Source organism: Haemorhous mexicanus, chromosome 7, assembly GCF_027477595.1.
Source record: "Haemorhous mexicanus isolate bHaeMex1 chromosome 7, bHaeMex1.pri, whole genome shotgun sequence".
Lineage (NCBI taxonomy): Eukaryota > Metazoa > Chordata > Aves > Passeriformes > Fringillidae > Haemorhous > Haemorhous mexicanus.
Window position 1 is genome coordinate 14,313,691 of NC_082347.1, and position 14,627 is coordinate 14,328,317.

The 14,627-nt window shown below is 38.1% G+C and overlaps 1 protein-coding gene across 3 annotated transcripts in view; it reads right to left on the reverse strand.

Annotated features, from left to right (window-relative positions):
* The window catches only part of BICC1 (BicC family RNA binding protein 1), a 90,056-nt gene that overhangs the window by 9,081 nt on the left and 66,348 nt on the right, over positions 1–14,627 (reverse strand). For all 3 annotated transcript variants that reach the window (XM_059851162.1, XM_059851163.1, XM_059851164.1), the window contains 12 exons: positions 13,822–13,901; positions 12,481–12,639; positions 11,481–11,534; positions 10,478–10,672; positions 9,293–9,544; positions 7,992–8,123; positions 6,877–7,063; positions 5,322–5,480; positions 4,759–4,955; positions 4,327–4,468; positions 3,102–3,258; positions 1,193–1,358 (listed from right to left, as the gene is read on the reverse strand). In XM_059851162.1, the coding sequence (XP_059707145.1) occupies positions 1,193–1,358; positions 3,102–3,258; positions 4,327–4,468; positions 4,759–4,955; positions 5,322–5,480; positions 6,877–7,063; positions 7,992–8,123; positions 9,293–9,544; positions 10,478–10,672; positions 11,481–11,534; positions 12,481–12,639; positions 13,822–13,901 (1,880 nt within the window). The remainder of the gene's footprint in view (positions 1–1,192; positions 1,359–3,101; positions 3,259–4,326; positions 4,469–4,758; positions 4,956–5,321; positions 5,481–6,876; positions 7,064–7,991; positions 8,124–9,292; positions 9,545–10,477; positions 10,673–11,480; positions 11,535–12,480; positions 12,640–13,821; positions 13,902–14,627) is intronic.

A 14,627-nucleotide genomic window follows, 5' to 3' on the forward strand; every position in this document is an offset into this window, starting at 1 on the left:
CACTCCAGTACTTATCTCTGTGAAAACAAATGTTTTCAAAGTGGCCAGAGAATATATCTAGGAGAAATCTGAAATACTGCACAATATTTTCATGGTAGCCCAGTTAGAGGCTTAGTTACTTAAAGTATTCACTCAAACATAGATAAAGATTTTTAATAACTATCTGATTTCCATATGTGTGAGGCTGCAGCAGTATTTACAAACTGCTTAGGAAGAATTTTTTCTTCATTTTTTAAATAAGGTATCTTTCAAGCATAGTTTCTCTTCCTTAACTATCTGTTCTTAGCATTTAAAACATTTCTTAGCAGTACAAAAAAGATAATATATTTTTGCAAATCTAGACACCACAGTTATTTTCAATAATCTTTCAGGTTTGGTTCTCCTCCATGCACTCATCTTGTGAAAGGAAAAGAAAGTAAATTTTGAGAGAATTTAAAGAACTTTTGCTTGTAGTCTACCTAGTGAAGAGGTAAAGTTTAAATACCCCTGGATTAAACAAGCTACACTTTGCTGAATTACAAATTAGGAAATCTAAACACAAAACTATGAAAACGTTATATTAGCCTGAAGTATTGCATTCTCTACTGAAAGTAACTAGAGGAATAACTGAAGAAAAGGGCTGCCAAGCACTAGTCTGCCTCTTGTTCCACTACTCCATAGAGTCTGGTTATGCCCACACTTCAACAGATCTCCTCTGAAAATAGCCCTGTTACTGCTTCCTGACAAACAGTCAAAGGGGTCTCCTCCCTCTTTGGGAAGATTTGCAGTAACATGGCAGTAGTTTATATTTGTAGGCTGTAATTAACCAAGCTGTCACTGCATATGAAAAGTTGTAATATGTATTTTGTAGCTATAATTTTCTCCAAGTGACAATGTAAGATTTCTAACAGGCAAATGATGCTTGTGGAGACAAATACAGCCACACAATTTTATGTACTTAAATTTTTCTTACTCAACAGAAGCATAAGAGCAGTCCTGTTTTCAAGACTTTTCATTGACAACCCACTCCTCAGCTGAAACATCTGATGTCTTGGCTGTAAATGCTTGTACTGAACTGGTAATGACAATTCAGTCTCCAGGGATAGCCACCTCTGCATTTTACAGTAACTTCACTCTGCAATTAGCAAGATTTGCAGAGTGAAGTTACTGTAATTTGCAGCAAGATTTTCTTGGCTTCATTCAGGGGACCTACCTGCATATTTACAAAGGAGGGCTGCGGAGCCAGACGTGCTCTCTCGGAGTTCTGCTGGGCGGCTGCCGCTCGCTCGGCCGCCCGCTCGCTGCCCGGCGCCTTCTTATCAGCCACGGGGCTCTCGGGGGCGCCCAGCTCGGCCTCGGCTAGCAGCCTGTCCGCGGCGCTGCGGGACAAAGGCACAGAGCTCGGGTTACCTCACTGCAGCTCTGCTAACTCAGCTTCACCCAGAGAAGCCTGGCAGCCAAGTTTGAGACATGTCTGTACACAGAGAACTCAGCATTTTTAGCAGTATTTCCAAATGTGTCAGCTCTCCTGTACCTTTTTCTGTCAGTGAAGGAAAACAAGTGTTTCTCCTTCCTGTATTACCAAACACAAGGTATAGCTTATAGATTCTGTTTTGAGCTGTCTGGTATCTGGGATTATTGCATGCAATCCCACACAGTGTGATTTCCTGTTTAGCCTTGCTCAGGCCAGCAGTTCTAACAGGTTCGTTGTTGTAAGATAAAAAAAGATTGCATAATAGGGACTAAGAAAGTTGACACAGGCTCTGCTTGCTTTCACAGCTTCAATAACTGCAGTCTTTCATGCCTACATTAACTCTTGGTGCAAATCTTTTTTTTTCCCCTAAACTCAGCCACATTTTAGGGCTACTCAAGAACAGTATAAACTCTTATTTAAAAAGTGTGGCATTCACATTTTCTGGAAAAATCCCTTTGCCCAGGATTTTTCTCTTGGGAAGCTGAGAAGCCTCAGAGAAAAAGGAAAACAATAATTATCTGATTTGCCTCTCCTGTGTTTTGCTTCTTTGGAATGTGTTTGGAGATTGGTTACCAACAGGTGATTGTTTCATTGGTTTCTGCTGTGAGTTGTTTTCACTCATTGGCCAACTGGGGCCAAGCTGTGTGAGGACTCTGGAAAGAGTCACAAGTTTTCATTATTATCTTTTTAGCTTTCTGTAAATATCCTTTTTGTATTCTTTAGTATAGTTTAGTATAGCATTCTTTAATATAATATAGTATCATAAAATAATAAATTAACCTTCTGAGAACATGGAGTCAAATTCATCATTCCTCCCTACCACAGGGGCACCCCGCAAATACAATAAAGTGATAATGTTTTAGAAGCTGTAAACTACTGTCCCCAAGGAAACTGTGAGCACTATGTCCTCAACAAAAAGAACAAGACACACAAACAACCAAATTTGGTTAGCAGGATTCCTTGGATTTTTAAACCGTGAAAGCAGAATGAAATACATATCATAGCCCTGACAGTGTAAATAAATGAAGCAAAAGAAAATATGTGTCTCAAAAGAGTGGTGATAAACAGTTCCCAAACAAACAGTGAGAACATGAGTACACTGGACAAAAACACAGCATTAAGAACAAAACCTGTGTTGCCAAGATGTATTATGACTCAAACAAGCCTTTCCCACTGCTGGGTCGTTAAAGAGCCAACCCAACCAAAATCAGCACTCAGACAAGTGTTTGAGAACAGGCTGCTATGCCCTGAACACAGCTTTCCTAAGAAGAAAACAGCCTCAGGTAGACACAAAAGGAAAAAGCTGTCATAAATTATTCTCTAAGCAATCAATAAAGAAGCAAAAGCATATACTTTAGAAACAGGTAATGAAAGTTCCTCTGACAAGGATCCTTCATTCTTTTGTGGAAGAGGAAAGACATTTTTGAACTCAAAGTCAAATAGGATGAACAAAAAGCACTCAAAGTCTGCAGTTACCAGACAGATGGGGGGCTATATGAATGCCTAAAGTGATGGAAAATCAAGGCCAAATTAAATCAGTTCTTTGAGTCTTATGACTGACTGAACCACCTCGTCTGTGTACAAAAACATGTGAAGTAATCTTATGTTGTGGAAGCTCTCCTAATCTGTGTTTATACACTCAGCTTACTGTAAGTGGGAGTTTTTGGTGCCTTGCAGTAATTCCACCGTTTGTCTCTTGGCACAGGCCTGCTTGGAAGAGCTCATCATCTGCTTCAGGTCACTGGTGTTCGCTGAGTGCGACGGACTCCGAGGCATGCCCACCTCCACAAAAGCATCATTGCAACCTACCAGGCCAATAAAGGAGATTTCAACAACCACCCTGCTGTGTTCTAGGGAGCTCTGTGAGGGAATGAATTATGGGAGAAAAACTCCTCTTCCTCCTTACAGGACTGTATTCAGGTCAAGGTTAAGAAGTCAAGATGTACAAGTTCAAATGCACAAAAAAGGGGTCAGTATTCACATAAACAGTAGTCACACTAAGTATTTTCTTTCTTAAAATATTTATTTTAAGTAATATTCATTAACAATGAATGTGAAGACTGACAATTCAAAGTGACTAAGTATTCTGAAGAAATTTGATTTTATACGAAGTTTTAATAGACTTTTCCAGGTGCTCAGGTAACTTCTGCTGAAATAAGAGCTCCCCCCACTTTATGTTCAAATGTCCTCTTCTGAAGACATTTGAATGTTTTTAGAAATATTTATCACCCTAAATTGGCAATGTACCTTTTATTCAAATTAGCATTTCAAACAACCACAACCCTAAATAAGAGATGATCTTTTTGATCAGCATTGACAAGAGAAACAAGGTCTTTACATGTATTTGCTCAAGTTGAAGTGCGGCTGGCTTTCCCCCCTCCAAGAATGATGGGGACAGTTAAGTACTTAAGCTTCTAAAGGGCAGCATAACTGAAATGCTGCTGCAAAACACACAAAATTGTTTCCCAGTGTCATCTAGGTTAGAGCTACACAATTTTCTGCAAAAAAACCTTTTTAGTAACATTATTTCCTCTTGTTAAAAAGCAAGAAATCAAACATCATTTAAATCAGCAGAGTTTAGTTAAGGCGCTGTAAAAAACCCTCATTGGTTATCTGCCTCTGCTCCTAGGGAATAAGTAAAATGCTGCAAGTGCATTCATGTTGATTTAAGGTGTTTCTATCAACAGTGCAGCTCAGTTACCACAGGCTCTATTTACTTTCCTTGACAATGAATCTGGGACATCCAGCAATATTTTCCTTAAACATGGTTGCAAAACCAATTCAGAGAGAATATCATTCCATTTTTGTATCATGAACTGTACACAGACTGTACAAACACTACCAGACAAAAGAATGCAATGTCAAAATCTCACCTTCTTCACTATTTGCCTTGGCAGTCACTGGTTCTGAGGCACCATGAGCACTTGTTTGCCTTACTCCATCACTGTGGTTTGTGCTCAACACGTTTTCTCCCAGCGATGTGGCAGACAGTGCAGCATACTTGATATTTGAGGCCTGAAAAGATTGTCACAAATCACTGAAGTGATTTTTATGCTTAAGGAAATATTGAAGCAATTTCTCCTTTCTATCTGTACAGGAGAATGAGAAATTCATTCCTGGTACAGCAGAACAGCATGTTTGAATGTTCTATTTCTCAATCTTTAAGTCACATTCAAGAACACTGTTGTGTATTTTTAAACTTAGAAGCTTTATAAATCTACTAATATAGCTAGTTTTCTCTCTCAGCTTTTCTTAGTAGGGGTCTAGCATAAAGAAATCGGATTCTCCAGTGTAGTATCACTTACCTTAATGTGACCATTTAAAGAAGGTGAACCTTTTTTACTTTCTGATTGCATGCCATTAACGTGGACTTCAACAGGAGTCAAGCCTGGTGGTGGAGATGGAGTGTTTTGACCATAATTAGGCACTCCAGAGAGCAGAATACTAGTTAAGGTTGCTTGGGCAGTAGATGGTATCATTAGGTGTGGAATAGCAGAAAAACCTGTAAAAACGTTTAGTTATGTTCTGATTAAGTGTCTCATTTAACTTCCTCAGGCATTACACTTTTTAATCTAAATTTTTATGTAGCTATGATACTTTACTAAAAAGTTTCCATTAGAATTGCATGCCAAAACCATAATGCTTTAACTGGGTAGGTTAACTTTGTTTTCTACATAAAACAGATGAAAATTCTGCCTGTGACAGCATATTAGGTTACAACCTTAAATTTGCATATTTATTCATCCGTGCTAAGGTAAAAGTGTAGGAATTAAGGATCCAAATAATTAATTAATCTCGACTTGTCAACTGCAATTCTAATAACTTGGTGTTGCACAGTTCATTTAATTCCCATTAAACTTCCACTGACCTGTGGTGTTTGTGTTAGCGAGAGATGTTGCCCACAGTGTGGGACTGGGCGTGCCTGAACTTGGACTCTGCAGAGGGCTCACAGAGCTATTAAGGGCATTCAACAGAGAGTTTGGAGTAGTTGAGGTGTTGACTGACAGGGCTGTTGGACCTAAAAGGCCTGCAAAACATTATGCAAGACAAATATTTAGTTTAGACTTACAGGAAAATATTTTTTACAGAAGTACCAATTGAAAAGAAACAAACAAGCCCCCTGGTAATTTGCATCAGCCTGTATTTCACAAACTAATTTTAACATTAAACCTGCTGCTCATTTGGTGCACATTAAGAGCACATTAAGAATTCTTGTTCTTAAACTGGGCAAGAAGAATTGGAGCATCTTTTATGTCCTTCTACTGGATTCTAACTCTTGTCATAACAGAGTCTGCACTGGCTGCTTCTCAGCCCCAGCATCCCTTTGCATCTCCTCCGCTGCTTCTGATGGCTTGTTTCAAAGCAGCATCACAGAGACAAGAAAGCAACTGTACTGCCCCACATCACTGCCACCTCACCTTTCTCTCAGAGCTCCTGTGAATCAACCACTTCTTGCACACTAACAACAATTCAATTTCTTTTTGCAGCTTCAATACAGGCTGCAAATGAGCCCCCAAATGCATTGATCAGTCCCAAAACTTTCCCCCAAACCAGCTCTTCATGCAAAAGCATTCACAAAGCAGTTCAGCATTACACACTGAAAAGGTAAAACCCCAAACCTACAAAGTGCATCATGACAAGAACAGTCACAGAAGCAGCATTAAAAATCACAGTCAAATGGCACAAACACTTTCTCCTGTGTGACCTGAGGGAAGCATGTGAGATGGAACTGCACAGCACTCCTGCATGGCAGGTCACAAGGGACAGTGCTGGTTACATGAGAACACAGACAATCCAAGTATTCCCAGAAGAATCTAGTGATAAATCTTGACACAGGTCCTAGAAACTCCATCTATACATCTCTGATACAAACGTATTTGCAGAGCTTGAAAAAAAAAATGGTAATTTCAGTCTGGACTATGAGCTGCTTCTTTAAAATTAAGCTAAGTAGTTTAGTCATTTTTGTCCTAAATTTCCTACTGGTAAGGTCTAAACTAGAAGCACATGGATCCCTCAATTACAGTGAGATACTGACCTGAAATGTGGTGTTTGCTATGTTACCTTTCCAGTACTGTTGCTAAGCTTAAGCACCCACCCAAATTCAGGACAGCCTGGGACATCACACAGCCAAAGAAGCTGTAAAAGCCATGCCCCACCTCACCTGTATTTCCCTCCCTTTCAGCTGACTGGTTTGTACAACTCCAGAGATTTTTCTACAGGGATGAGTCTCACACCTGATTACAAAAGCCTTGGAAAAGTTGTATAACAACAAGCCCTTGAGAGGCCATAGGCTGCTTTAATTCTCTGACACTTGAACACAATTCCTTACACAAAACACACCTCTGGTAATTTTTTCTAGTACGAGTGAATTAAGTTTAAAACAAAACTATATTAAAGAAAATATAAATATAAGGAATGCATACCAAGCCCAGTGAGTCCTAGTCCTGTTGAGGACAAAATATCCAAACCAGGACAAGACAGACCAACAGGGCAGGAGACAGTAGAGGGATTTGATACTACGGTGACTCCGCTGCTTTCAAGTCCCAAGAGACATTTCCGTGCCTCGTACATATTTAAGGCATTTCGTTCAACACTTTTTACAATCACAGACTGCAGGGAAAGAAAACAATGACAAAAAAAGGAAAACCAGTGAGTAACACTGCTCATAACACAGATCTGCAACACAGATAATTCTTCCTCATACCCTTGCATGGCTACCACAATCACAGCAGTGTGAGACAGCATGAGACAGCATCCATTAACAACTATTTAAATTCAGGGGTGTGAAGTTCAGGAGAGCAAGACTAGGGATTCACATGGATTTGCAAGGAGAATGATGGAACACCTCTCTAAGAAAATTAATTACTATAGTACATTGGTGCTACTTGGTAGACCAAATGTTAAGCACCTCAAGAGCTAGAAAACTGAATCAATAATTAATATCTTCTCTTTTACCTTTTACTTTTTGTCCACCTTGAAGTGGACAAAACCCCAATTATTTATTTAAATTTACCCATTAAATTCATAGCTGTCTGAGAATAAGGTAATAAGTTTCTGGAAAATTAAATTACAAAACCCAATTGCTTCTTGTACATTTTCTACAGGATGTTTCTTTGTATTGATTGAATATATCCCTACACAGGGAAGCTCACATACTGACACAATGGAATGAAAATTTGAAATTTTAACACTATTGCCTGCTTTGGCATTTTATACAACACAGAGTCCCCTATCTACACTGGCCTAATATTTTACAATGAACACCTCCTACTTTATCAATGTATTCTATACAAAAGCTAATTTCGTTATTATTAAGCATTTAATGACAGTCAAATCACCCCAAAGCAGAGCTACTGGATCATTTAAACTGGTATTTCAAGTAGAAAATACATATGGCTTTCACAAGTTTATGATCCATTAACTTGGGGGGGGGGGGGGGGGGAAGAGCACACATCAACTCATCTTGACTCATCATTTCACTTAAGCTTGAAAACTTTGTTATGAAAGCCTAAAAGGAAAATATTGGCTTTGCACGAACCTTGCTTGGTTGTTTTGGCTTAGGCTTAATGCTTATGAAGACATCTAACTGCTCCATTAGCTGAGTTATAAACTGTGGTTCTACTTCAATTTCTTCCTTCATATCAAACATGAGCACAAGGGGAAGGCAACCCTGAAAAGGAAGGCACAAAAAATTGCTAGCACTTGTAACTGGCCATTTTCCCATAAAAATGGTAGCAATAAACTGAACTACAGACATTGTAACATTTACACACCATGATGTATGGAAATTTCTGTAAGTTCAGAAAAACCAGGAAGAATGGCATTTTAGGGAAAGCCATTTCTTTGTATGCAAGAATACATGTGTATCTTCCTGTCCCAGGACTCTGAACAAAGAGATTGGGTGAAATGATTCACTGAATATTTGACATTCCAATCAGCACAGTCTTGTCAGGAAATGATGTCAGGACTGCCATACTAAAAGTCTCACGTTAAACTGTTTCAAATAAGGAAAAACACTTGTAAAAAAACTCTCTAATTCACCACTGTCTAAGTCTTAACTTTTACCTTTCTCTTCCCCATTCTAGATCAGCTATGCAGATATTTCCTAGAGATACAGACAACATCTGTAACACACATTTAAAATTCAAAAGCTTTAGAGTAAAAACCCCAAAAGGGAATGGTCCAGTGCTCACACGTTTTGTCCCTCAATAGTCACGTATATGAAAAATGTGTACATATGTTAGTACTAAAATGATGGCTAAAGGCTGTTGTGAAGTTTAAAGGCCAATATAACAAAAATCTCCAACAAATAATGATATTCACCACCAGAGCTCCGTTTATAAAAGGCCTTATAGAATTGTGGCTGTGGTACTATGTAGAATGTAAGACATCAAAATAAGTAATTATTTCCCATGGTTTCCCAATTTCATTGAACACTCGCCTACATGAGAACTAAGGAATTCCTGACATTTCCCTCAAAAGAAATCTAATTACCTGACAAACACAGAAAAGACAGGTTGGCAAAATAAAACACAACCCATCAACCAACACCCACAGAATATTTCAGAAAACTGCCTCTACTCAGATACTGTTGTAAATTTAAATTACTTATGTTGTATTTAAATTAAAAAGTTTATTTTTCAAGTCATGTTACCAGAGATTAAAAATATTTTCAGTAACTACAAACCCTGACAAAAACTGAATCAGCTGTTGGCAGTGTGAATAGCAATCTTTCCTCTCTAAAGCTAATTTACATGTGACCTGTAAATACAAGCAGAGCAAGCATATTTTCTATGATCTGGCAATTTTTTCACACAAGCTTCACTGAAAAGTATTTACCATGAGATATTGCCTGGCAAGACAGACAGACTCAATTGTGCCCTGGAGGTAGACAGTGGATTTCTTCTGTGGGTTACTGGGGTCAGGGAAGTGGATCTGAGCACCAGTCCTCTGCATGATATGTTTGATGTTGGTGCCGTTCCGGCCCATCATAAAGAGATGATGCTGCGCTGCGATGTCGAGCTGGGTGCTCACAGGGATTGCAGAGGCCAGGCTCCCAGCCAGGTGTTCCAAGAGCATGGCTGTTCCTTCCTGGGGGGAAATGGGAGAAACCAGTGAAACAGGGCCCACAGGCACACAAAAGGAGAACTCAGATGGCTTGCTTTCTTGTCATGCACTCCACAGGCAAAATACGAAAACGCTGTTGGTTTTAAAACCACGATCAATTTGTTAAAGGTAAAAAATTACACCTAACCCTGCCCACCAGTCCCATTTTATGGCCAAATGCAGCATTTAATTGCCACTCTGTAACAGGCAGTAAGATAATACCACATGGATTGGTCCCAACAGACATTTTGTGGCCACAACGGCAGTCAGAAAGTCAACAGAGATTTCTCTGGGTAGGTACACTTGCAAAACTTTCCTCTCGGTGTTGGGCTCAGATGTTCTTACTGGCTTGAGATCCACCCATCTGGGACTCTTATCAATCTCTCCTACTGCCAGCTCCTAACAAGAACACTTTTTTACTTTATTAAGATGAACAGGCTCCTGGCAGCTCCTTGCCTTGGCTGTTAAATTCACACCTCCAAGCACTGGATTCAGTTTTATAGAGTGATTGGGCAACTTTCAAGGTTATATATTTGTGTGCATGTTGAGAAGAGAGCAGCATGAATAATTCGAGATGGGAGGTGTATTTTGTGGTTTTTGTTTGCACTGTTTTTGAATTAAAAGATGGCTAAGACCAGCAAGTATTCCAGAATTGCTGAAAACCTGAGCAAGTGTGCAGGAGGCGAACACTGGATTAAAACCTCACCACCTACAATGCTAAATCCTAAACTTAAAACTATTTTCTATGCATTTTTACACTTCATCTGTAAAAGTGAAGTATACAAAAAAATTCAAACCCTCAGGGTTTACAAGTGATTACACAGCAACATGTGCTGACGAGGAAAGATATACCATCTTAGACATATCAATTATAAATATATGACATTCATTCAGAAACCTTCTTAGGAGCAGAATCACCTTCACAGCACTAGTGTTGTTTTGTGACCCTCTGACAATGACTGTAGCACCATACATTCGAGAGCGTTGTTTGAAGGAAACTGAAATGTTGTATGTCTGACACACGTGCTGAATGGTTGGAGAATTAGGATCTGGGATGGGTTGGAGAATTCCAGCAATAGGCAATTCAAACATGAGTACCAATGGAAGCAGCTCCTACAACAGCAATGAAGAAAAGATATTGAAAACCAGACCCATACTCAAACTACAGCAATGTTGTTCCTCAATCATAATGTACTGGTCAGTGATGATTTAACTGACAAAACACATCCTCTGCCCAGAGTTCATGGATGAAGATATACTGTCACTTGGAAAAAGGCATCTCTTTTTTCTAGGAATACTAGAGCAGGTTTTTTTTTTTTTTGAAGAAGCTTTTTGTTTAGTTGATTTTTTTTTTCTCCAAAATAGTGGGAGCATGTGGAATAAGGTTGTGTGACATGTCTGGCTCAAAAATTGCTGTAAGCTTCTGGTAATTTATTTGATTTTTCATTATCTATTCCAAAATACACATAAGAGTTGAAACTAAAAGGAAAAGATAGAAAATAGCTACAAGTGGAGAAAGACACTGAATTATTTACACAAATTATACATGAAAATGGTTAAAATGTGAGAAGCAGAAATTGCTTTTCCCAAGTCATAGATTCACACAGGATGCCTGAGCTTCCACAGGCCATCTGTGGTAGGTAAGTTAAGATATAATTTTCTACAGTATGGAATTAATTTACATCTTGCTTAGAGTGTAGACTTCATGTTCAAGACCCACTTTGGGCCAATTAAAAATTCAGCCAGAATGTGAATCACTGTTACAATATCCTTGGCATATTTCTCATCTGGATACTCACATTTGTTCCTACATTTCTGCTGTTACCAGACAGAGGCAGACAACCCTAGGGTTCTCCAAACTATGCATTTTTTCCCCTGACAAGTGTTTTTAGGGGTACACTACACTGAGCTAGAGCATTACCCGAATTCTGACTCTTGCAGACTCCACTCCAGCTGGCTGTCCTGCAATAGACACCTGGAAGAGCAAGAATGTGAAAAACATTGGATCATATTTTCAAGTGAGGCATGAAGAAGTTATTCAGATACCTGTGGTCTCCTTAAAATAAAAATAAAAAAAATCTAAGGAAAAAAATCAACACATTTCAAATTTGCTGACATCCTAATTGTTCTCTAAACACTAGCTGAGAACTATAGCCAATATTAACAAAATGTTTCAGCATCTTAGGTTATATATATTTAAGCAACTAAAAAAAAAATACATCAAAAAATACGGTGCTTTAGGTTAAATAATGGAATTATTACTGTATACATGTGCTCAATGCTAATATTCAGACAACAGTAGATTTTCTTGAATGTTTTGGAATTACTGCATTTTGCTCAGCAGCCATTAGGATGCACAAGTGGGAAATCTAAGTTCAAGGATGAGGAACTTGAAAGTAAACATTCCACCAATACTAGCACTAGAAAAGATGAACAAGCCAGGCTCAATGATTTATTCTAATGAATTTGAACTTTACAATAGGACATTCATTTCTGCTGGCTATTTGCTAAGTTTAGTCTTCAACAAAGTTACACCATAAGCAAAAAGCACCAAAAAAATCAATCAACATGCTGAATAAGTCATTGTGTTGAACAGGAAAAAAAAAATTACAAAAGCAGATTTTTTCATACCACTTCTCTACCATTCACACTAAGTTGCTGACTTCTGTAGGCGCAAAGTAATTTTAGCTTAAAAAAATTAAAATGATTCATGAGCCATCACAAATTGTTTCCATCTGTTTTTAAAGATTTGCTCACTTAGGAAGCTCTGTACTTTCCACACAGTGTAAAAACCAAAAATCTATTTCCCTGAATATGAACACACCATCCCCAAAAAACCCATACTGATGAGAGAAATTTAGAAATGTTTTATACTCTCAGGGATTACAGCACAAACGAGCTCAGTATTAAACAACACTTACTTGGTTGCTTTTCTCTGCTTGATTGTTCCTATTTGAGTCTGGAAAATGGATATGGCATCCCGTTTCCTCCATCACTTTTTTAATATTATTGCCACCTTTACCTATCACATGAGAATGTTCTGTATGTGAAACATCCATCTTCAAGGTTACTCGATTGCTCTGGAAATCAAGCAGCCACAGTTTGACTTGGTCACAGCAGAGTCCCAGTATCTGAGTTTTTAAGAATAATGTAACTTCAAGAATGACATCAAAATTGTATTCCTAAAGTATTTTTGCTATTACTTAACTTCTACTCAAGGATGATGTTTTTTATAGGAATCAGTTGGATGTTAATTTGGTCTTGTTTTCTTTCTAGTGAAGGAAGAAATAAATAGTGGAGATAAATACCCCAAAGATGCATCTTCAAAAACAACTAATGCTTTTAAAATACCCTTGAACTTTCATCAACTGTGACTTAAGTGTCCTTTTGCAATTGATGCTGATTTCTTTTAATTCCATGTTCTTTCAATTGAAATCACACACCCTTGTTTGATCTGAAAGGAATACATTATGAAGACTTTGCAAATCAAAGCCATGGGACCAAGTAACTGTTTTTTCTTCCTTAAACAGTTTGGGTTTTTTTTGGTACATAAATTTTTAAAACACACAAACACTGCCTACAGCTATTCTTAAAAGCTCTGTTGTTAACAGCTCACAATGTTGTTAATAGTTGTTAAAAAAGTGGTGCTTATCACTCGCGTGAGTGCTCCTCTTGGCCATCTGCTCAGAGAGCCAGGAAGGTGCCATACAAGTACACAGGAGCCATACACACTGCCCCAAAAGAGCTGCTGCTGAATTGAAATAATCTCTGATGAACAGAAGAGACCCCAGTCAAAATCTAGATGTTTTAGAAATTCTGGTCCTGATGTTTCAGAGTGTAAGAATAGAGTAACTGTTAAACATAAAACAGCATAAATATTCCTAAAATCAAATTTCAAACAGAAACAAAATTTTAGGTTCTCTGAAGTGGTTACATAATCTATTGCTTGCAGTAAAGCTGTATTTCACATTTTGAAGTAAAACCCCAATTCAATGAACAAATCACTTATGCTTGTAGAGCCATATGGCTGGAAATATTATTTCTATGTAATTCAGATCTGGAAAAGCTGCTTCAAGCAAGTATTTTTCTCTCAAAATGTTTAAATATGTGGGTATGCACCAATATCAACATATGCAAGGCATTTATTGAAGACTTTGCCTCAGAGCTTCCATAAATACCTTCTCTTGAAATGTGCCTATTAAAGAGATCAATGTCACCACAAAATTAGGGGCTAAGGTGTCATTCTAAGAAAGTTTTCTTACTTTTGTGTCCAAGACAGACATGATTTTCTCTTTTGCTTCCTTAACGTTCTCTTTTTTTCCAGAAACTTTAATATGGGGATCTATAAAAGAAATAAGCTTGTAAGAAAAATACAGTACAATATCTATAAAAAATTTCCTCACAGCTCAAATAAATTTGAGCCCATTATTTATAATTCACTGATAAACCATACCACCAGCCTTTAGGATTCAGCTGAAGGCCAAAATGTCTAATTCCATCCATTCTGCCCCACAATTCGGATTATCAGATGAATTTATTAAACATGAGAACCAATTTAAAATAAATAGAAATCAAATTCCAAATGTATATCACAGTATCATAGACATTGTCTGAAATGCAATTACATAGCTAAGCCACCATATCTCCTCAAACCAAAAGCAACAACAGACAACTCAAAGCTTTTTGGCAGCCCACCAAACTCAAACCGTCCCTCATCATCACTTTGATATATTTAAATGGTCTCTACAAATATTCTATGCAGTTTTAACCTGACACTAAAGGTGTCCCCACCCAAAGTTTTCTGACTGCAGTTATCAAATGATATTTAAATGACACTTTATTATAGCAAATTGCTAAAATTCAAGTACATAAATTAGCAGGAACACCAGCTGATGGTGGGTTTTGCCCGGTGAGATCTAAAATACTGCTTCTACAGCCCACTTGGTTTACATGACAATTTTCAGACCACTGCCCTTAAACAACACAAGGTGTCGGGCTGAGCTAGCAGGGGCAGTTCTGCACCCCATAATATACACCTGGCCAGAGAGTACAGCCCCGACTTTGGAAC